This window comes from Dreissena polymorpha, chromosome 5 (assembly GCF_020536995.1).
Source record: "Dreissena polymorpha isolate Duluth1 chromosome 5, UMN_Dpol_1.0, whole genome shotgun sequence".
Classification (NCBI taxonomy): domain Eukaryota; kingdom Metazoa; phylum Mollusca; class Bivalvia; order Myida; family Dreissenidae; genus Dreissena; species Dreissena polymorpha.
In genome coordinates, this window is record NC_068359.1 from 32,629,694 (window position 1) to 32,652,366 (window position 22,673).

Sequence of the window (22,673 nt, forward strand, 5' to 3'; positions counted from 1 at the left end):
CGTATGGCAAAGGGCTACCAAATTTGGTATGTAATGATATCTGATAGTCCTCTACTAAGTTTGTTCAAATTAAGCCCCTGGGATCAAATTTGACCGTTCCCGGGGTCACAAAATTGAACCTATGCTTATATTGGGTCCATATTGTGCAAACTATAATAATCTTCTTGTCCATAACCATTGGGCTTATTTCTACGAAATTCGGTAGGTAGTGACATATTATAGTTCTCTACATTTTTTTGTTCAAATTATGTCCCTGGGTACAAATTTGACCTTGCCCCAGGGGTCACAAAAATGAACATATGCTTAAATAAGGCCTATTGTGTGCAAACTTTAAAAATCGTCTTGTTTTTAATTAAAGCGCCTAAGGCTACTAAATTTGGTATGTAGTGATATCTAATAGTCCTACCAAATTTGTTCAAATTATTCCCCTGGGCTCAAATTTGACCCGGCCCCGGGGGTCACAAAACTGAACATATGACGTTTACCAGTCGAGATTACTGCGGCCGTTTGGCCGTGACCAACAACATCAACATTTTGTAAACATGAGATAAAACCCTGTCATTTAGTGCCATTTTAGGTCAGATGGTGACTGCTTACAAAGGCATTGAAGTAAGAACATGTGTTATGAATGTTTTTCTTACAAACTGAAAAAGTCGGGTTTTATTTAAATATGCCGAAAGTGACCATATATCCGGATGAAAATATTTTGGATGACATATTAATTTCATGTCTTTTTTGTAGTGTTTAAACCAGTTTAATAATATATTATTGATTTTAAAAACACAACATCCATGAACATAATTATTTCAAGAAAAGTCAATATATTATACTGCATGGTAAACTCAAACTTTGCATTCAAGAGAAGGTGTTGAAATTAATGAAGTGCAATGTTGTTAACTATCGTATATGCTGCTTTTTAATAACTAATGATTCATTGTTCCATTTGTGAATCGTGACTCATCAATTGTGGATATGATTGTCAATTGCTCAACAATCCATATATATTTCTGACCATTTTATAATTTTCTTAATATAAGTTATGAATTGATCTTAGAAGTCAAATGTATTACTTTATTAAATACATTTATAATTATAAAGAAATAATCTTTAGAATATCACAATATTCTCAAGCCTGTTGGTCTTAGGGATGTGTGGGTTGATGAGCAATTTCTCCTTTTATCACAATTATTTCTACCCTACCTGATCATTTCCTTCATATTTCATTTTTAATTTAATTGACTTTTGCAACCTCTTTTAAATGGGGAAATTCCAAAATGTGTCGTTTGGTAAAGGGTTAAGGCATTTTGATTCCTATGGGTCTTGTGAATCTGTTTCAAATCAAATGCGTAGATTTGATCTTCAGCATTTAAACATATGTGAAATAGAAAGAACGACAATATCTTTTGGAGAGATAAATGTACTAGGGCTATCAAATTTGGTATGTAGAGACATCTAATAGTCCTCTACCAAATTTGTTCAAATTATGCCCCTGGGGTTAAATTTGACCCTGCAAACAAAATTGACCATATGCTTATATAAGGCCTATTTTGTGAAATTTTCAAAATCTTCTCGTCCATAACCATTGGGCCTAGGTCTATCAAATTTGGTGTGTAGAGACATCTAATAGTCTTCTACCAAATTTTATTCAAATTATGCTCCTGGGGTCAAATTTGACCCTGCCCCGGGGGTCACAAAATTGAACATATGCTTATATAAGGCCTTTTTTGTGAAAACTTTCAAAATCTTCTCGTCCCTAATCATTGGGCCTAGGTCTATCAAATTTGGTATGTACAGACATCTAATAGTCCTCTACCAAATTTCTTCAAATTATGCCCCTGAGTTGGAAAGCCTAGGGCTATCAAATTTAGTATGTAGTGACATCTTATAGTACTCTACCAAATTTGTTCAAATTTTATCCCTTGGGTAAAATTTGAACCTGCCCCGGAGGTCACAAAATTGAACATATGCTTATAAAAGGCCTATTTTGTGAAAACTTTCATAATCTTCTCGTCCATAGCCATTGGGCCTAGGTCTATCAAATTTGGTATGTAGAGACATCTAATAGTCCTCTACCAATTTTTTTCAAATTATGCCCCTGGGGTCAAATTTACCCTGCCCAGGGGGTTACAAAATTGAACATATGCTTATATAAGGCCTATTTTCAGAAAACTTTCAAAATCTTCTCGTCCATAACCATTGGGCCTAGGGCTATCAAATTTGGTATGTAGAGATATCTAATAATCCTCTACCAAATTTCTTCAAATTATGCCCATGGGGTCAAATTTGACCCTGCCCCGGGGATCACAAAATTGAACATATGCTTATTTAAGGCCTATTTTGTGAAAACTTTCAAAATCTTCTCGTCCATAACCATTTAGCCAGGGTCTATCAAATTAGGTATGTAGAGACATCTAATAGTCCTCTACCAAATTTCTTCAAATTATGCCCCTGGGTTGAATAGCCTAGGGCTATCAAATTTGGTATGTAGTGACATCCTATAGTCCTCTACCAAATTTGTTCAAATTTTATCCCTGTGGTCAAATTTGAACCTGCCCGGGGTGACAAAATTGAACATATGCTTATATAAGGCCTATTTTGTGAAAACTTTCAAAATCTTCTCGTCCATAACATTTGGGCCTAGGTCTATCAAATTTGGTATGTAGAGACATCTAATAGTCCTCTACCAATTTTTTTCAAATTATGCCCCTGGGGTCAAATTTGACCCTGCCCCGGGGGTCACAAAATTGAACATATGTTTATATAAGGCCTATTTTGTGAAAACTTTCATAATCTTCTCGTCCATAGCCATTGGGCCTAGGTCTATCAAATTTGGTATGTAGAGACATCTAATAGTCCTCTACCAATTTTTTTCAAATTATGCCCCTGGGGTCAAATTTGACCCTGCCCCGGGGGTCACAAAATTGAACATATGTTTATATAAGGCCTATTTTGTGAAAACTTTCATAATCTTCTCGTCCATAGCCATTGGGCCTAGGTCTATCAAATTTGGTATGTAGAGACATCTAATAGTCCTCTACCAATTTTTTTCAAATTATGCCCCTGGGGTCAAATTTGACCCTGCCCCGGGGGTCACAAAATTGAACATATGTTTATATAAGGCCTATTTTGTGAAAACTTTCAAAATCTTCTCGTCCATAACCATTAGGCCTAGGGCTACACAATTTGGTTTGTAGTGACATTGTATAGTCCTCCACTTAGTTTGTTAAAATTATGCCCCAGGAGTCAAATTTGATTTATATAGTGCCTATTTTGTGAAAACTTAAAAAATTCTCTTGTCCTTAACCATAAGGCATAGGGCTACCACATTTGGTATGTAGTGACATCTAACAGTTCTCTACCAAGTTTGCTCAAATAATGCCCCTGGGGTCAAATTTGACCCTGCCCGGGGGGTCACAAAACTGATCATACGCTTATATGGGGCCTATTTTATGAAAACTTTAAAAATCTTCTTGTCCATAACCATTGGGCCTAGGGCTACCAAATTTGGTATGTAGTGACATCTAATAAATCTCTACCAAATTTGTTCAAATTATGCCTCTGGGGTCACTTTTGACCCTGCCCTGGGGAGTCACATCATTGAATAAACGCTTATTAAGCGCCTATTTTGTGAAATATTTAAAAATCCTCTTGTTGAAAACCATACAGACTATGGCTACCAAATTTGGTATGCAGTAACATCTTATAGTCCTCTACCAAGTTTGTTCAAATTATGCCCTTTATGTCAAATTTGACCCTGACCCGCGGGTCACAAAATTGAACATTATATACGCTTATATCTTGCTTATTTTGTGAAAACTTTTAAAATATTCTTGTCCTTAACTCTACGACATAGGGCTCTCATATTTTGTATGTACATGTAGTGAGATATAGTATTCCTCTACAAAGTTTGCTCAAATTATGCCCCTGGGGTTAAATTTGACCAAGCCCAGGGGGTCACAAAAGTGTACATGTGCTTAAATAGGGCCTATATTTAAGTATTTGCACATGCAGAGAATATTTTAATAGCCTTTTTTCAGCAGTGGAGCGATACAGGGCCATCATGGCCCTCTTGTTTGCCTGATCATCGTGAAACTTAGTCAATACATTGGTTTTATTGATTTCTTGGACAAGTTTGAAAAATGGCTTAGATAGGTGAAACACACTTGTAGCTCACCTGATTGCTCAGGTGAGGTTTTAGGATTGGTCTTCGTCCGCTGTCCGTCCGTCCACATTTGGTTTGTTAACACTCTAGCATTCATATTTCTCAAGCATTCTTTATCAAAGTTGCAGAAAGATCTCAGTCAAGTTTGATAATGAGCAAAATCACATAATTAATGCCATAATTTTTGCCCTTAGATTGTCCAAATTTTCATTATATTATACAAAATCCTTGTAAGCAAAGTTTGATGTTTGGGGGGTCAACTCAAAATACAGGTCACCATTTCAAATCTTACAAAAACAAATACACTCCCTACGCCAGAGTTTTGGTTCAATAATGATGAAACTTGACCAGGATGTTTGTCTGCTCAATATCTAGGTCATGTTTGACATCAGGTAAAGATTGAATGAATCGACTCCTCTCAGGTGAGCGAACTATGGCCATCTTGGCCCTCTTGTTTTTATAAACCCCTGAGCAGTAACAATATCAATTTACATGTAATATTTGTCTGGAACATTCTTACACAATTTTAAATATATCTACTGTATACTAACAATGGTTTTACATTTTGATTCAGTTTTTAGCTTTAAACATTTTAAAATAAGTAAAAATTGATTACATCCAATTATCTGAATACAACAGTACATGTACTTGTGTTTGCAATAATTATTCAAAACTTTAAACAAACTTAACACGTGCTATACATTAAACCATTTATATCATATGAAGGAAACAAGAACCAAAGTCTCAAGAATTCTCACCTAACACTCAAATAAACTGAAATGTTCCAATTAGCTTTATGATGTTTACAGAACCATTTAAGAACTCCTCAAAATTATCTTTTGGAGAAATTTTCTGAGCAAGTATAATGATTATTGAGCATATGCCCAGAATGTTAAAAAATGTTTTACTATCGTCATATAAGAAAAACAAACTGCGCCACCTCCTGGCAGCCATGTTTGTCAACGACCTAAACCCTTTTTAACTCATCCAAAAAATCTTCCAAAGATTGTGCATTAATGCGAAATGTGCCTTCCAGAGTGTCGACACGGTTTCAGCACAGCTTTATAAAGTAAACTGCCCCCCCCTGGCAACCAGGTTTGAAAATGAACCAGAACCATTATCAAATGCGGCTGAGATATCTTTCTAAAAATATCCTGACAAAACTTCTGCTAGAAATGGGCAATAAATGAAGGCCTTCACAATGTTTACAATGCTGATAACACACAACACAAGTAACAAACAAAAAGAGACCACACAAGAGATGTGTTTTTCAGAAACACAATGCCCCCTTCTTTGCCGCATTGAAACCATATTTTTTACCTTTGACCTTGAATGATAACCTTGACCTTTCACTACTCAAATGTGCAGCTCCATGAGATACAAATGCATGCAAAATATCAAGTTGCTATCTTCAATATTGCAAAAGTTATGACCAATGTAAAAGTTTTCGGACGGATGGATGGACAGACTGACTGACGGACAGACAGACGGACTGACGGACAGTTAAAAAACTATATGCCATCCTTCCAAGGCATAAAAACACTGATGTACCACCATTAGGGGCTGTAATCCTGCATGTACATGTTGGGCGTAGTATTGGTTGCCAACATGAACCTTACACAGATATTCATTCATTAATATAGATAGGCACTAAAATTCGAGCCTCGTTCTGTAAAATCAGGGCTTAACCCTTAACCACTTAGATACATATTTTGACGCATGTATAGTCCCTAAGAAAGTTAAGTTTTATTAAAGACTTTTCTTAAACAATTCTTAAATTCTTAAAACAAGATCGCCGTGGCGTAATGGATATGGTGTCGGCCTAGCGATCTGGAGGTCACGGGTTTGATCCCCACTCGGGGAGCGTTCTCTAGATCTTCCCCAAAGACACCAAGTACTGGTTATAGGCCCGGGAAACGGATTACCTATAAGCCTGAGTCTTTGGATGCAATCAAGCTAAAATAAATAGGTTTAAACTAAACAATTCAAGTTTTAAAGGCTTCATTTCCAACCTTAAGATACTGATGAGCAGCAAACAGTATAAAACCTGAACTGACTGCCAGTTACTTGCAGGCTGTTCTGGTTTTATGCTGTTTGCATACAGTAATTTTCACTTTTATTCTGAGTGGAAAAGGGTTAAGACATGTGGGTAGTGTCCCACATTAACCTGTAGTCAGAATAGGGACGACACTTTCCGTCTAAACTGTACTTTTTCCAAAAAGATACTTCCTTTGAAAGAAAACAACAATAAAAGCGGGAAACAATAAGAGCGGACAGTGTTGTTCCTGAACAGCCTGTGTGGACTGCACAGGCTAATCTGGAACGACAATTACTGCACATGCATGTTTGTCGTTTGCCCACATCAAGGTTCATTATAAATTTGGCGAATTATTGGTTGCAAACATTTACCTCACATTGACATACATTCACAAACATAGTGAGGTACACAGGGGTTTGGCGCATGGCCAATTCACTGAAACATTATTAATATGTCATAAAACAACATTGTTCTTCTTATTGATAGCATTTTAGTGAATTGGTCACGCGCCTAACACCTGTGGTACATGTTGGACATAGTATTGGTCACGTGCCCAACACCTGTGGTGAGGCACATAAATGATAAGTGATAAGTTTATTTTGTTTGCAGAATTGTTTTTGTTAAATGGATGAGATATTATCCCACCAGATTACTGGTCAAAGCTGAGCTTTGCCACTTAGGGTGTGTCAGGAAATTATTTGTACAGCCATTCCCACATCCAACCTAGTATAGGTTTGTTGTCAGTTACTGTCATAAATACCTGCACTTTGTTTTTATCAAACTGTTTGGTCAGGAAAAGTGCGTGTAGGATACTGTGAAATCATTATATATTCGTGGGACATTGATGTTCGTTGATTACGGAGTTGACTGATCTAAGAATTCAACACAAACACATGTGCTAAAAAGGAAAAAGATCAACGCAACTTCCTTTTTTGTGTGTCCAAAATCAGACATCCACAAATTTACATGTCCACAAAAAGTATTAACCCTTTACCATTTAGTTATGTATTTTGACGCGTTTGAAGTCGCTTAGAAAGATATATTTAATTAAAGACAGCAAACAGCATAAAACCTGAACAGACTGCGAGTTACTCACAGGCTGTTTTGGTTTTATGCTGTTTGCACATAATAATTTTTACTTTACTTCTGAGTAGGAAAGGGTTAAAAACTACAAAAACTTAATTCATCCCACAGAGTTACCGGATGTAGAGGAATACGTTCAGTTGAAGCGTACAGTGAAATCGCAGCTCTCACTGAGTGAGGCGGAGGAATGCTATCGACTCTGGGGCCACATCTCGTGTAACACGTACTTCGGCCATCGCTACGTCGACAAGATCCTGGCGGAGCAGCTACCCTCACTGGATACCAGCAGTCTGGACAGCGTGAGAAGTGAGAGCTAGTTTTACTTTTTACCACTTAAGATACGTATTTTCACGCATTTGAAGTCTTTGAGAAAATCAAATTAAATTTAAGTCCTTTTTTAATATATTTAAGTTTGAAAGGATTCATTTGCAACCTTAAGATACTGATGAGCAGCAAACAGCATAATACTTGAATAGAATGTGAGTCACTCGCAGGCTGTTCTGGTTTCATGCTGTTTGCACATAGCCATTCTCACTTTGCCTCTGAGTGAGAAAGGGTTAACTAGTTACATGGACTTTAATAGATTTTGTTAACCGGGAGTAAAAAGACCTCATGCTCCACATTTTTAGGGGCTATAATGAAAATTTCAGGGGTTAACATACTTTAGACAAGAGTTATTTTGTTTCTGAAAGTTTGTAAAAACTCTGAAAATGTTGTTTTGTCTAAACGTAAGTAAAATCCGTAGCAAACAGCACAAATGGTGTGATAACAGATATATTTTGGAGATACATGTAGCTTCTTGGTAATATGTTTGCATCAAAATGATGCAGGGCAGATTATTTGCAGCAGTCAAAGGAGAGAAGTTTTCAAAATTCTTGCATCAAGAAGCCGGATTCTGCTTCAATTGAAATCCCTTTAGTTATGTATTATTAGTTACAAGGCTTCATACTGACTGAACGAAGTGATACAGTGTCAGTAAATTAATATAAGGCCAGAGTGCACCTTGTATTCAATTTAAGTTTACTACCTTGTATCACACTGTGTGGCTTTCAGTCAAAAGCCGTTGAACTGGAGATCAAAGGTCGGGTCACTGTTGCTAAAATCAGAACACAACTTGATATTGCAATTACTCAAAAAGAATTTAAGTTATAACATGTGAAATTTGCAGCACACATTAGGCCATATTTTTGCAGTGTATCTATTTGTCTGTCTGTGTGTCCCCAAACATTAAAATGACTTGAAAAGTACATAACCCGTTATCACAAAATTCTGTATAAATATTACAAGTGATTAAAAGATTATGCCTGACCCTTAATTTCTGCTGTGGTCAAATGCCAGATGACTGATTAATTAAAATTAATGCACTAAATACTGTTGTTATGAAAAAAACCCATATATTCATGAAACATTTAATTCACCCGAATGGTAATGTAAGATTGAAAAACATTTTTTCATCAAAAGTCAAAGGTGAATATTGAAAAAACAAACATTCTGATATTGTTACTCCTGTATTGTTTGCAACACTGTTAAACAGTAAATAGTCAAAAGTGTGAATTTAATGTGTATATATGTCTCTCCATAGATTCCTTATATTGATACATTCTTCTTGCAGACACCCTTGCAGCAGAGGGCAAAAACAGTGATATTGTTGAAGTCTCCTTCCAGCCCCTTGCTGCATTCTTTAGGCATCTGCATAAATCTGGTAACTTGAACAGTGAAAAGTACAGATACTGTGCATAAAGTGTCATCCCAGATTAGTCTGTGCGGACTCTGCAGGCTAATGTTGAATTACACTTACTGCACATTGTCCCAGTGCAAGGCTCATATTGATCATTAAGATTTCTAAACGATTATGTTGGTTCCCATTTTGCAGACCGGCAGGGAACCAGTTAATAAAAGAGTTTCTTTAAAACTGTTATGTTGCTTCCCCTTTCTGCAGACCGGTAGGCAATAAGTTGATAAAATTGTTGTTTAAACTGTATTGGTTTCCATTTCTGCAGACCGGCCAGGAACCAGTGAGCGTGGCAGCCCCCTCGACTTCCAGGCCTTGGAGGAAGTGGCCCTGCAACACACCCACCATGAGACCACATACGACATGGGGACAGTGAACTTTTAATGTTGGCTACATAGTGTTTGTGTGCATTTTAAAGGTTATGAAGTTCTTCTGCTTCTGCATTATGTGTGGACTCAGAGCGTGTCTTGGCGCTTGTACCTCGTTAACTGACTAGACTCACAAAAGGTGTGACAAAATTTCCAATTATAGCTGCATTTTCCTGCTATTTATTTCGTTGTTACTAAAATATTTAAATTTGGTGTGGTCTTTTGTTGTCTGGGAAAGCAGGAGTACCTAAAAGAAATCCCACCTGTACGGTATGTTGACCACCAACCATACATCTTCCAGAAACAAAGATTGAACCATTCCCTTAGGTGAGAAGCACGTGAACCTACCACTGCGCTTATCGGACTGCTTAACCAGGCCACATATGAACAGTGACCATCTTATAATAACCACATGGGAACAGTGAAATTCAAATACCGCCACATGGGAACAATGAACTTCTATTACTTGCCACATGGGAACAGTGAACTTCTAATACTGACCACATGGGAACAGTGAACTTTCAATACTTGCCACATGGGAATAGTGAACTTTCAAAACTTGCCACATGGGAACAGTGAACTTCTAATACTGGTCACATGGGAACAGTAACTTAATACTGGCCACATGGGAACAGTAAACTGTTAATACTGTCCACATAGGAACAGTGAACTTCTATTACTGGCCTCATGGGAACAGTGAACTTCTAATACTGGCCAATGGGAACAGTGAACTTCTATTACTGGTCAATGGGAACAGAGAACTTCTATTACTCGACACATGGGAACAGTGAACTTCTATTACTCGTCACATGCTAATAGTGAACTTCTATTACTCGCCACATGGGAACCTTGAACTTCTAATACTTGCCACGTGGGAACAGTGAACTTCTAATACAAGACTTCTACTACTGGCCACATGGGAACAGTGAACTTCTAATACTGGCCACATGGGAACCATGAACTTCTATTACTCGCCACATTGGAACAGTGAACTTCTAATACTGGCCACATGGGAACCACGAACTTCTATTACTGGCCACATGGAAACTGTAAACTGTTACTGGATATTTGAATTTCCTTACCTGTTTAACAGTCAACTTCTTCTATAAAAAATATTGCATGGTTGGTACATGCAAGAAATGTGTTGTTAAGGAATATATATAGAGAGAAAAAGATGTTGTTAAGATAATAAAATGAATTATATTACAATATATTTTATATGTGCAATATGTTAGTGGATGATGATAGTGTGTATCGTATTGTTGTATTATTGTTGTACGATACATATTATTAAATTTATTATAATTATAGTATGTCGTTGCAACTTAACATATCAGTTGTTTTTAAAGAAATAAATTGTTATATATAATATCTGTTAACTCATATAACATATAGAGGATATTTGTTGGATTCGGTGGATTATCGATTTTAATTCACGAGTGATCATAGAAAATAATATTTTCACGAGTGGCGCAGCCACGAGAGAAAATATACATTTTATATGATCACGAGTGAATTAAAATCGATAATCCACCGAACCCAACAAATTTTCTTTTTATTTTATGCTTTATTTCACAGTTTATATACATTGTTAAAGTGTTTAACTAAAGAATTACGTTGGGAAAATGACGTCATTTCGTCCAAAAAATGACGTCATTTAACATAAACAGTGAAAATTATCGATAATTTTCACTGATAATTTTCATTGTTTGAAACAGTGAAATTATCAGTTTTAATTCACTGATATTTCTCTATAAACCACCGGAAAGTATAAAATAAATACAAATTATCCAACTACATGTAATCATGTTTAAAAATACCAAAAAACAAGGCACCTTGTTTTTTCCCCAAATGACCTGGTTTAGAAAACAGAACTTGATGAGTGTCATGCACATTGGGCAATTATATGACCTGTGTAAACAAGCTTTTTCTTCAGTTTTACCTTGTAACCTAGCTTTAACCCTTTCCCACTTAGAAGCAAAGTGAAAATGGCCTTTAATTTAATGTAAATCTTCAAGGGACCACAAATGCATCAAAATATGTTTCTAAGTTGTAAAGGGTTAAAACTCCTAACATGGCCAGGAGTTAAGCTTGGAAGCTATTTCAGATATATTACTGGAACATAAATTTTAAACTTGGCCAAAATACCATTGAAACAATGAAGTTTAATGAAGATATGATAATACATTGTAATAAACCTAGTGTCAATCTTGTACCACTGAGATACATATTTTCATGCATTTGTAGTCTCTAAGAAATTTATATATAATTAAAGACCTTTATTACTAGATTCAAGTTTTTAAGGCTTCATCTCCAAATCTTAGATACTGATGAGCAGCAAACAGCATAAAGCTTGAACAGACTGTGAGTTAGCCAAGTTTTGAACAAGTTATGAACATTTCCAGAAAGGAAATTCATATCTGCGTTTAATAAAACCAAGTTCATGAAAAACGCTGCATATTTGACAAAGTTATGGCTGTTCAAAGCTATGCACCCTGTTTTCAAGTCATTTTGAGTTGAATACCTTGTTATATATATATATTTCATAGTTTATTTGTTTATTCTTCAGAGAAGTTGATTTTTCATTATAATTTGAATATTTTTCATTGAAAATGATGTTTTTACTACATACTTAATATCATAGCCACACGCTAACCACTTGTGGGGCATAAGACAACAAATCATCAAATTGTAAAAACTTTTCATTTTTATTTGATAATCAACATTATTTCAAATATTTTTTAATAAAAACAAAGAAAAATGCAAAATATTTCACAACTTGAGGTAAATTGATTTTCACTATAAAATTAATCTTTGTACAAGATTTCATAATAAATTGAGGGCAGCTACTAGGACAATATCTTAAATTATTGTAAACTTGCAGATATAATTAGTGACATTCATTATTTTATTTTTTAGATATTTAAGCCTTAACATATAACAACCAGTCACAACCAGTTCAATTCCTGTAAGGGATAAATAAAAGGCAGTGGCTAGTCATACGTCCCCGTACAGCTAGACAAGAGGCTAGCCGTACAGCCCTGTACGAATAGCCTTTCCAGTGGAGATTGTCTAGCCGTACGGCTGTTATAACACATAAATATATTGATGTTTCGTCGTTGTTGGAAAAAATAAACACATCAATAACATGTTTCATTAAAATAATAGAATGTCTTCATATTCATGAAAATATGTTGATTTTATACTTTTTTAACTTCAAACGGGAAACTATTAGAACAACTGCCTAAATAAATCTGCATAACTAATGTCTACATTTTTCTCAATGCGGTCTGACTTTAATGGCTAATGACTCGGCAATTAATTTCTTTCAGCCACTAAATAATGTGCAGAATAAAGGAATATCAATAATACCAACGCTATCCTATTTACCTCTGATTTCGCTTGCCATTGCCTTCTGATTTGAAGTTCTTCATTGAAAGTTTTCTTAGGGCATCTGCTTTTAGCAGCCTCAATTTTCCGTGAACTACGTTTGTAACACTGAACACAATTTGAACGCTGGTACACTTCAATTTTGCCTATTAATACACCATAAGTGGATAATTTTTACCCAACAGTTAAAGACACAGCCATTTTCAGTGAACTGATATTTTGCTTGTATGAAACCATCTATTTATCAATTGTTTAAAAGATAATTAAATTATTTGTGTAACTCAATTTATGAGAACTACCTTTGACGGTTACCGTCATTGAATTTCATAATATCGATGCTGCAACGTATTAAAAACAGTTTTTCACACCTTACTTAGGAATGTCGACTAATTAAGGAATCAAATAATTAACCGTTTTACATGAAAGGAAGCCGTAACAGATAAAGAATTTTAAAACTTGTATGAACTTAAACAAACTTATTACTGATTAACAGCACTGAGTGACAATTCTATACTTTATTAGCCATACGGTTAGACAATCTCCATAGGAAAGGCTATACGTACAGAGCCGTATGGCTAGCCTATTGTCTAGCCGTACGGGGCTGTACGACTAGCCACTGCCTAAATATAATTAACATCCCTGCACTTCATTGAGGATGAGGTAAATCACAACTTTATTTTAAATTTATCAACAACCATATAAGGAAAACAACAACACATTTCTCTAAACATATTTAACTGAAATGAAAGAATTTTACATGTGTAAAGAAAAAAAAACACAAAATAAAATGAAATACTTATAAAAAAAGAAATAAACAAAATACTTATACAAAAATGAAATAGTTAATTCTTTCCAAATTGGCTGCAGTTCAAATTATTTCCTTATATGTCGCCTGCTAATAAAGGTTATTCAGGCTCCATTGTCGGCTCGAGTACTGCTTAAATGGACCTCTGGTACTCTTGAGTATTCTTAAAATGGGATCCACTACTTGTCCAAGCTTGCGTTATACTATTTGTGCCTTCTTCATGACAACAGACCGACTGCTCCTTTTACCATCCAAAGACCTGAAATATAATTGCAATGTTGTAGTTTGTTTCTGACATATTTTTTTGGCTAATAAGATTTTATCTGTTGCCCACTCCTACCCCCCCCCCCAAAAAAAAAAATAATAAAATAAAATGTTGAAAAAGAGCTTAGCGTTAGCATATTGAAATGCAAGATCATCGAAATTCATTTAAACAATTTTAGATCATGAGTGGCATTTGCTTTTTTTGTTCGTTGTACGTCGAAAGTGTTCCTTCGTTCTTTGTCAGACCAGTGTGTGTCCACACACAGACAAGACAGAAAGACATCCATGAAGATTCTGCTGTACCACACACTTACTTCAATGCAGGGGGTATATAAAATGCTAGAAAAAGAGCACCATTATTTAAGCTGTCCTGCTAGCGCATAGGTTTGTACATTCGCTTCTAACTTAGGCGGGTTCAATGTCCGTTCCCAGCAGAATGTGAGTTTTGTTGGTGGTCACCATACCAGACAGGTGGGGTTTCCTCTGTGAACTCTGGCTTCACTCCCACAATTCAATCCACACCAAAATTAAATATCTTTCAGTAGCAACGAAATAGCTGGAAATTGCAGCTAAACTTCAAAGTTCGCCCCAACTTTCATTATAGGGATAATACATGTTTTCGAGGGCTTGAACATCTGCGGGCGCTCGAAAAATCCGTTCCCGAGTGCGCAGCACGAGGGCAGGAACGAAATTTGAGAGAGCCCGCAGGTGATCATGTCCGAGAAAATGTGTATTTTCGCTATTATTGCATAAACAACTCGCACATACCAAAATAATTTAAAAAAAAACATTGAAAACAATATGTTTTGTTCATTCGACATCGACGAAATAGTTCAATTATTTCAATACAGTGCAAGGTTGTGTTTTACGTATGCCTCACTCGGTCATCATCCGAAATGACGAGGCTTTACCTTTGGATAGGCAGTTTTCGATGTAAAATGTGTTTAAACAGTGGATTAATGAAAAATTGAAATGCAGCCGCGCAAAGTAAGAAATGAGGAATTATTTTGGAATTTACAACAGGAACGTTGAAGGTACATAAACACTTACATTTACAGCATAGTCTTTTGAAAGTGTTGAGTAAATAACCTTAACTTCATTGACGTAGCCAATTAAATAAAGCTGTTGTCAAGAGAGTGCAGATGGTATAACTTGAAAAGTGGATTGAAATAGTCATTATCCCTGCATGCATGAGGAAACTGGTGCTTATTCAGTTCCCCCTTTATGCTTGGAAAGTCGTCGAAGGCTGGAGAAGGGAAATAACTGCGCGTGGACCAGATTATGGCTATGAAAAACACATAACAGGACTTGAACGGCACGTGAATCGCATTGTTAATACACGATTTCTCCCGTTCAAGCCCTCCTTTTGCCAAGTTTCTGCACCGCGCCAGAGGGCATTATAGATAGAGTTTATGCAATAATACTCTAGTAAGTACATTAAGTAGGAGTGCTGGGACACACTCCGGGTCCACACATAATGTAGCATCTGGCTAAGGAGGGACCTCATAAACTTTGAAATACACACACACATCCGTGATTTTGAATATTTAAATCAACAATACGTCTAAAACTGCAACTGGTCGCAGTGGTGTAGTGGATTTGGTGTCCGCATTGGGGTGTCACAGGTTCGATCCCCACTGTGGTAGCATTCTTTAGATTTCCCCCATAGACACCAAGTACTAGTTCTAGTCCCAGGAAATGGACTCGAGAGCATTTCAAATAAGCCTTAGGCTTTCTATGCAATCAAGCTAAAATAAATAGGTTTAAAACTATAACTAAATGCAACTCACCTAGTCACCATGTGAATGTCCCTGTCAAGCACTAGGTCTATTTTCTCTGTGTATTCAGTCCATGTTTGGCCGCCGTCCAGGCTGTAGACAATGGGCAGGCCCGGGTAGGCAGTGTTCAACTCTACATTGCAGGCTTCAACTCTGAACAGACATACAATGTTTCACTGGAAAAGGGCTTGTAAATATAGGATATGGTAAAAAATGCAGGGAAAAAGGAAATGCTATTTTTTAGGAAAAACTGTGCAACAGAACGCGATATGAAGATGGATGGGAAGTGGAACAGTGCGCCTATCATCCGAGATATCCCAAACATTTTATAAACCTTGGTATGAGAAAACTGGGCTTAATGCATCTGCGTAAAGCATTGCCCCTGAATAGCCTGTGCAGTCCACACAGGCTAATCAGGAACGACTCCAAACACTTAAATTTGATTTTTGTTAAAAGGGACTGTCTTCTTATCGAAACTCCAGTTCAAGCAGAAAGTGGCATCCCCGATTAGCCTGTGCAGAGTGCATAGGCTAATCTAAAACAACTCTTTACATACATGCATTTAGCCCAGTTTTCCCTGACCAAGGCTCATATATACAAAACGAATGAAAAACCTGGTATGATAGAAGCTTGTCATTAGAGCAAGTCTTTTGCTGTGAGCCAGAATGGACATGGCGCTCAGCTACTAAGACACCAATATATGGGTCGTGCTCTTTGAAAAGGGGGTTTAATGCATGTGCGTAAAGTGTCGTCCCAGATAAGACTGTGTAGTCCGCACAGGCTAATCAGAGTTGACACTTAGCACTTTTATGATATTTTTCGATTACAGAGAGACTCTTCTTAGACTCTTCTTAGCAAAAAAATAGTTTAGGCTTTAAGTGTTATCTATAATTAGCCTGTGCAGACTGCACAGGCTAATCTGGGATGACACTTTATGCACATGCATTAAACCCCCTTTTCACAGAGAACGGCTCAATATATGTAGCTAGTCCTGAAAGAAGGCATACATGTGAAAACAGCTGCCCGAGGACAGATAGTTCAACGTTTCTCTTTTTGTCAGATATTCTAGCGCTTTTTTTCTTAACAAAACTGTTAGCATAGTAGGTAGATAATTAAGTAGCTATGTAAGTAGGTCATGCAAACTGCACGGGCTAATCTAGGACAACTTTTTACGCAATAGCATTAAGCCCCATTTTCCCAGAGCATTTACAAGTGTTCATTTACAAGTACCGAGCCCCAAGAGGTGGCAGGTGGTATGCCACGCCCATAGAGTCCAGTCGAGCCAGCTCCTTGCTGCCCAGGATGTGTGCAAACCGCGCCCAGTCCAGATCCTGTCCCTCCTGCTGCCTGTCAGCGTCTGACTCCGCCTCCCACTCGGCTTTATGCCACGCCCTCTCGGCCACACACAGGAGCCGTGGGAATATCATGGAGTCCATCTGGTCCCAGGTACGAACCAGCTCCGTCCATAGTTGCCCCTGAATTCCTGAAAAAGTGAGTTTTTTTTTCAAGTTTTAGGGGCACTTTGGATTTTGAATTGTTTGGGTCCTTTTGACATTTTTATTATAATATTTACTTAATGTTTAACTTGTAGAGCTGAAGAAGGAAATTAACTTTTTTTTGGAAACCTTCCATTGGGTCGAATTTCGGCCAAAATTTGCCTAAAAAAAAACCATTGTGTAGTTAACATATATACCTACAGTACTGATTGGTAGAAGTGTCATTCATAACAGAAACTTAACAACCAGGGGAAAAAATGTTGGGACAGAATGAGGTAAACTCACAATTAACTCTAAGTGAGTTACACAACGCTCATCATAATTACAAATTTTGCATGCTCTATTTAGACAAATATTTTTTTCAATAGTACTTTTTTTAAGGAGGTACATAAAAAAATGTGTTGTGACCCTGTTTGTTTTATTTGATTGTTCGACATCTTATCAACTTGAACTGCGGTCTTGTGGAATACAACCTCAAACAATCTACTCATCCGTTACAAACCATCAGAAAATCAAAGTCAATAATTTTAGTTAAATACTATGCAAACTGTACACACAATACACAATGATACACAATATATTTTGGAGTAAGTGTATTGGTTGCATATCATTAGAATGATTCAACGCAGATCATAAGCAGGAGTAAAAAACTGAAACAAAAAGCTAAATGCTTGCATCAAAATGCAGGATTCTGCTTCAATTGTGATCCCTGAAAGCCATGTAATATTCCTAATTCACTGAACTTTAAATGCCTGATCAGTACACGTATACAGTATATGTACACGTGTAAGGTTTATGTTAAAAGCATTCTTCAAAAATGTGTTTTTATTCGATTAATAGCAAAAAACATTCCATACCGACTTGTTTTGATTAATCCCAAATTGAGTGTGGTGCTTTATACATGTACATGCGTGACATTTGTCATATAGGCGAGTAAGTAGTGTTTGAGTTCGCTATAAATAGCTCTGAATTAATAAACCTCAAAGACAATATTGACGAATAACGATTTGAGAAAACTTGTAGATTTGAGACTATTAATGCTGAAGGTGCGTTTGAAATCAAGAAAAGGCAATGAATGAATTTGCAGACAGATGGATGGATATTTAACGGTCATATTACTCACAGTTTTATCTGACAAACAAACAAACAACCATTTAAGCGTTAAAACATGGCTATAAGACCTTTTAAACTACCCGAGAAGATCACAAGAAAGTGATCGGCGCAACGGCATGCATTAATTTTGTAATTAAATTGTTTATCATAAGCTTAATAAAACGATCGAGTCAATCACTTTTTGGTGTTACCGCACGTCTATTATAGACACTCACAGCTGGTTTTACATTATTTAATCGGACATCTTTAGCGCGGTAACGACTTGACACCTTTATGGTATGTTTAATCTGATTATCGATGATTGCGCGAGCAAAATGTGTGACACCGCACGCGCTGTGCTGACTAGGTATTGTAATTTTCACGCCTCGGGCATCTTTAGAATTTGGACCGTCCGGTGTACTCAATGTATTTTACGTTGAAAATGACCAAATTCATGGAGATATCCGTTCGGTTTCTGGTTTTGAGAGAGTTCGGTTTATTCGACATTTTTTAAACAAAGAAATAGAAGGAGAAAATACGGGACTGGCCCGACCGTTCGGAATCGGGAGAGTTCCGGATTCAGAGAGTCCGGTATTGGCAGAGTCTACTGCAGAGAGTTATTATATCAAAATTTAGGAAGTCAACAACTACGACATAAATTGTGTTATCAAAAGAGAAAAATACAAAGCTTTTTGCCACATTCAGTAAATTACATAATGTGTAGAGACATAATGATTGTAATGATGGAAGTTAACAAAACATGAATAAATACATATTAAATCAGTACATTGAATATATTATTGATAGTAACATGTTCCCCTTTTTATTGGCGTTTTAAATATACATGTATTTGCTATGATTAAAGTTTGCTTTATTGAAGGTTTTCATTTGAAAATAATTTGCACATGGTATTTTCTTTATTTCTCTATAGGACAAAAACGTAAACAAGTAAATGATGTCTTTTACTTTTAGGTACCAAATTTGAACTTTTTCGTTTAGATTGGATAGTGTTCTTTTTCTGTTTCTACCATATATACATTTATATACCAGGTAGTAAATAACTTAAAATCTACCAAAACACTTGGGTCAGGTGTTTGATATTTGGTGTTTAAGATACTATGGTTGTTCTTGACCAAGATTGTTGAAATTATGCCTCTAGGGTCTGAATATATGTGTTTATTGAAAACTGTAAAAATCATCTCTGAAATCGCAGGACCCAGAGGTTTGTTGGTTGGCATACATGGTCTTGTAGCCAGGGTTGGCATAAAACCCAGGTTTTATAGTATTGACCGGCCCGGGCGGGTAATACTGGGAAAACCCGGGTTTGACTGGGCAATAGTGGGCAATACTGGGTAATAAATATATTGCAATATTGTATAACTTATACGTTAATAATGAGTTTGTACATATTAAAAGAACATATCTATTAACAATTTTTATAACTATTAGTTACATTGTCAACTTCTAATTCATGTGAAACATATTCATAATTCCTTCTCATTTTCATGAAAATGGAAATTCTTATTCTTTGTCTGTTGGGATGGGCATTACTTGGGTATCGAAGATATTACATAATTATACAACAGCACAACTTGCGTAATGATAATAATGATTTAGTACATAACAAAAAATAACTATTAATTTTTGAAAATTCTAATTTATTATTTACACTGTTAACTTCTGCTTCATGTGGGTGCATATTAATAATGACTTTTTTTCTGCAAAAAAGTGCTATTCATTTTGTGTTTGTTTTGGATGGTTTAGATGGGCTTTACTTGGTAATAAAGATATTACACAATCATATAACTTACATAATTATAAGTCTCTATAAAAACATATCCATTCATTATTAATAATTAGAAACTATATGTTACATTTTAACCAACTACATCATGTGGAAAGTTTGGAATCCTAATAATACTTTCTTATTTTTAGATAAATGAAATTCAATTTAATGATCTTTATGGACAATACTGGGTATAACTTTGTATCTGTGTTTTATCTAATTTACATTTTATTTACTCACATTATTTTTATAAAAATATGATATGATATGTAACAGAATGGTATTTATGAAGGAAGAGGGAAATTGGTAGAGACATCAGAGATTATACATGTAATATATCATTTTGTTATCATTCAAATAATTTAGTTGATCTCATGTTGCATTAAGACCTTGCCCCAATTTAGTGTTTTAAATTATTGACACAGTTTTGTGTCATCATTTATGACACTTACACAGTTTGTACAACTAACAATAACACTGGGCCACTTAGATAAACATTGGACCTTTTTGGGCCACATAAGGGCCCTATTAGGGCCAGACAAAGGGCCTCTAACTGTTTATTAGGGGCCATACAAGATACACAGACTAGTGCCAATTAGGGCCCTCCCATAAACTGTGAAAACATGCTTTGATTGCTACTGTAAGTGACAGATTCCTGTTAATTGTGTTTCAATATAAAAAAGTATTTCTTCAATTTCAGATTGCTTTATGTTATTTATATCATGTTTTTTTCTAAGAAACTGTGACTAGATATTGTAATTAATAAAACAACAGTCACTTTGAAGTTTGCAGTACAATTCTATACATCATACAGTGACAATATGTAACTTCTATTTCAATATTATTGCACACAATTCTACAGCATTTGCTAACTGTTTTTTTTCTTTACATTAGAGGCTAGCAGAGAAGTAAGGTGTCCGCTCTTTAATTCAAGTAGTTTTAATTCAATCTGCACCGAACATGGTCACAAGTTTTATCTAGATGATCTCTAGGCCAAGTTCGAACATGGGCCATGCCAGCCCAAAAACTAGGTCACGGGGTCACTTAGCGCGTTTTAAACATTCAGCATGGTGTCCGCTCTCTAATTCAAGTAGTTTTCCTCCGATCTTCACCAAACTTGGTCACAAGTTTTATCTAGATAATGTGTAGGCAAAATTCGAACATGGGCCATGCTGGGTCAAAAACTAGGTCACAGGGTCAGAAACTAGGTCAGGTGGTCACTTAGTGCGTTTTAAACATTCAGCATGGTGTCCGCTCTCTATTTCAAGAAGTTTTCATCTGATCTTCACCAAACTTGGTTACAAGTTTTATCTAGATGATCTCTAGGCCAAGTTCGAACATGGGCCATGCCGGCCAAAAAACTAGGTCACGGGGTCACTTAGTGCGTTTTAAACATTCAAAATGGTGTCCGCTCTCTAATTCATGTAGTTTTCATCCGATCTTCACCAAACTTGGTCACAAGTTTTATCTAGATAATGTGTAGTCAAAATTTGGACATGGGCCATGCTGGGCCAAAAACTAGGTCACAGGGTCAAAAACTAGGTCAGGTGGTCATTTAGTACGTTTTAAACATTCAGCATGGTGTCCGCTCTCTATTTCAAGTACTTTTCATCTGATCTTCACCAAACTTGGTTACAAGTTTTATGTAGATGATCTCTAGGCCAAGTTAGAACATGGGCCATGCCAGGCCAAAAACTAGGTCAGGAAGTCACTTTCAGATATTCAATTGATTTTTGGTATGTGAGTCTACCTATATGACTTACAGATGTAGTGTGTGTTTCGTTCCCGTCTATTGATTTTTTGCAAACTTATGGGCTTTGGTTTCTCTAAAATAGCTGCGCTGTGGCTTCAAAGCGCAGTATGGGGCATTGTGTTTTACAAACGCAGGTATTGTTTTTATTTAGTGTGGGATATTTATATTGAGTTTGTTTGTATAAATCAGTCCTGAAAGATGAACTGCTGCTTTTGATATTTATTTTTTCAAACATGTGCAAAAACATCTCAACCAATTAGTACAAGTTGGATTTTGCTATACCATAATGTGGGTCACTTCTTCACCAATAAGAGGTGTCTTCCTTACGCCTTTTCAATACCAAATGTGGGTAAATTTTTCACCATAATGTAAGTCACTTTTTTCCCATATTGTAGGTAACTTTTCATTATCATAGTGTTGATTACAGTGTACGTCGTTACCAATAAGCAGGTCTCTTCTTTTCAAATATGTCTGCCTCTTTTTTACCAAATGTTTGGGTCTCTTCATAGCCAACGTGTAGGTCTCTTTTCTAACAATATGTAGGTCACTTTTCTGCCATTATGTAGGTCACTATCTAACCAATATGTAGATCACTTCTTTAACAATATGTGGGTCACTTCTTTACCTGTATGTGGGTCACTTCTTTACAAAGATGTGAGTCACTTCTTTAACAATATGTCACTTATTAACCGGTATGTATGTCACTTCTTACCTGTATGTGGTTTACTTCTTTACCTGTATATGGGTCACTTTTTACCTGTATGTGGGTCACTTCTTCACCTGTATGTGGGTCACATGTGTACCTGTATGTTGGTCACTTCTTTACCTGTATGTTGGTCACATCCGTACCTGTATGTGGGTCCCTTCTTTATAAGGTGTAGGTTACTTCTTTACGTGTATGTAGGTCACTTCTTAACCAATATGTG

The 22,673-nt window shown here is 36.2% G+C and overlaps 3 protein-coding genes across 30 annotated transcripts in view; 1 reads left to right on the forward strand and 2 right to left on the reverse strand.

The window, feature by feature from the left end:
• Window positions 1-22,673, forward strand: part of LOC127881760 (protein pigeon-like) — a 238,277-nt gene that overhangs the window by 178,207 nt on the left and 37,397 nt on the right. Inside the window, exon 29 of one of the 22 annotated variants that reach the window (XR_008050260.1) lies at window positions 9,523-10,691. The exons of 19 other annotated variants lie outside the window; for them this stretch is intronic. Coding sequence is in view for 1 of the 3 variants with exons in the window: in XM_052429881.1 (XP_052285841.1) it covers window positions 9,284-9,399 (116 nt within the window). In the remaining 2 variants the exon portion in view is untranslated. Of the gene's footprint in view, window positions 1-9,283; window positions 10,692-22,673 lie in introns of those variants that run through there. 2 more of the 22 variants (XR_008050262.1, XM_052429881.1) reach the window with 2 other exon arrangements.
• Window positions 1-22,673, reverse strand: part of LOC127881786 (uncharacterized) — a 163,763-nt gene that overhangs the window by 115,216 nt on the left and 25,874 nt on the right. The gene's annotated exons all lie outside the window — the stretch shown is intronic.
• The window catches only part of LOC127881766 (beta-hexosaminidase-like), a 193,682-nt gene that overhangs the window by 102,025 nt on the left and 68,984 nt on the right, over window positions 1-22,673 (reverse strand). Inside the window, exons 9-11 of one of the 5 annotated variants that reach the window (XM_052429897.1) lie at window positions 16,845-17,103; window positions 15,633-15,773; window positions 13,695-13,837 (exon numbers count right to left, since the gene is read on the reverse strand). The exons of 1 other annotated variant lie outside the window; for it this stretch is intronic. In XM_052429897.1, the coding sequence (XP_052285857.1) occupies window positions 13,777-13,837; window positions 15,633-15,773; window positions 16,845-17,103 (461 nt within the window). In that variant the 3' untranslated portion in view covers window positions 13,695-13,776. Of the gene's footprint in view, window positions 1-13,694; window positions 13,838-15,632; window positions 15,774-16,844; window positions 17,104-22,673 lie in introns of those variants that run through there. 3 more of the 5 variants (XM_052429900.1, XM_052429896.1, XM_052429899.1) reach the window with 3 other exon arrangements.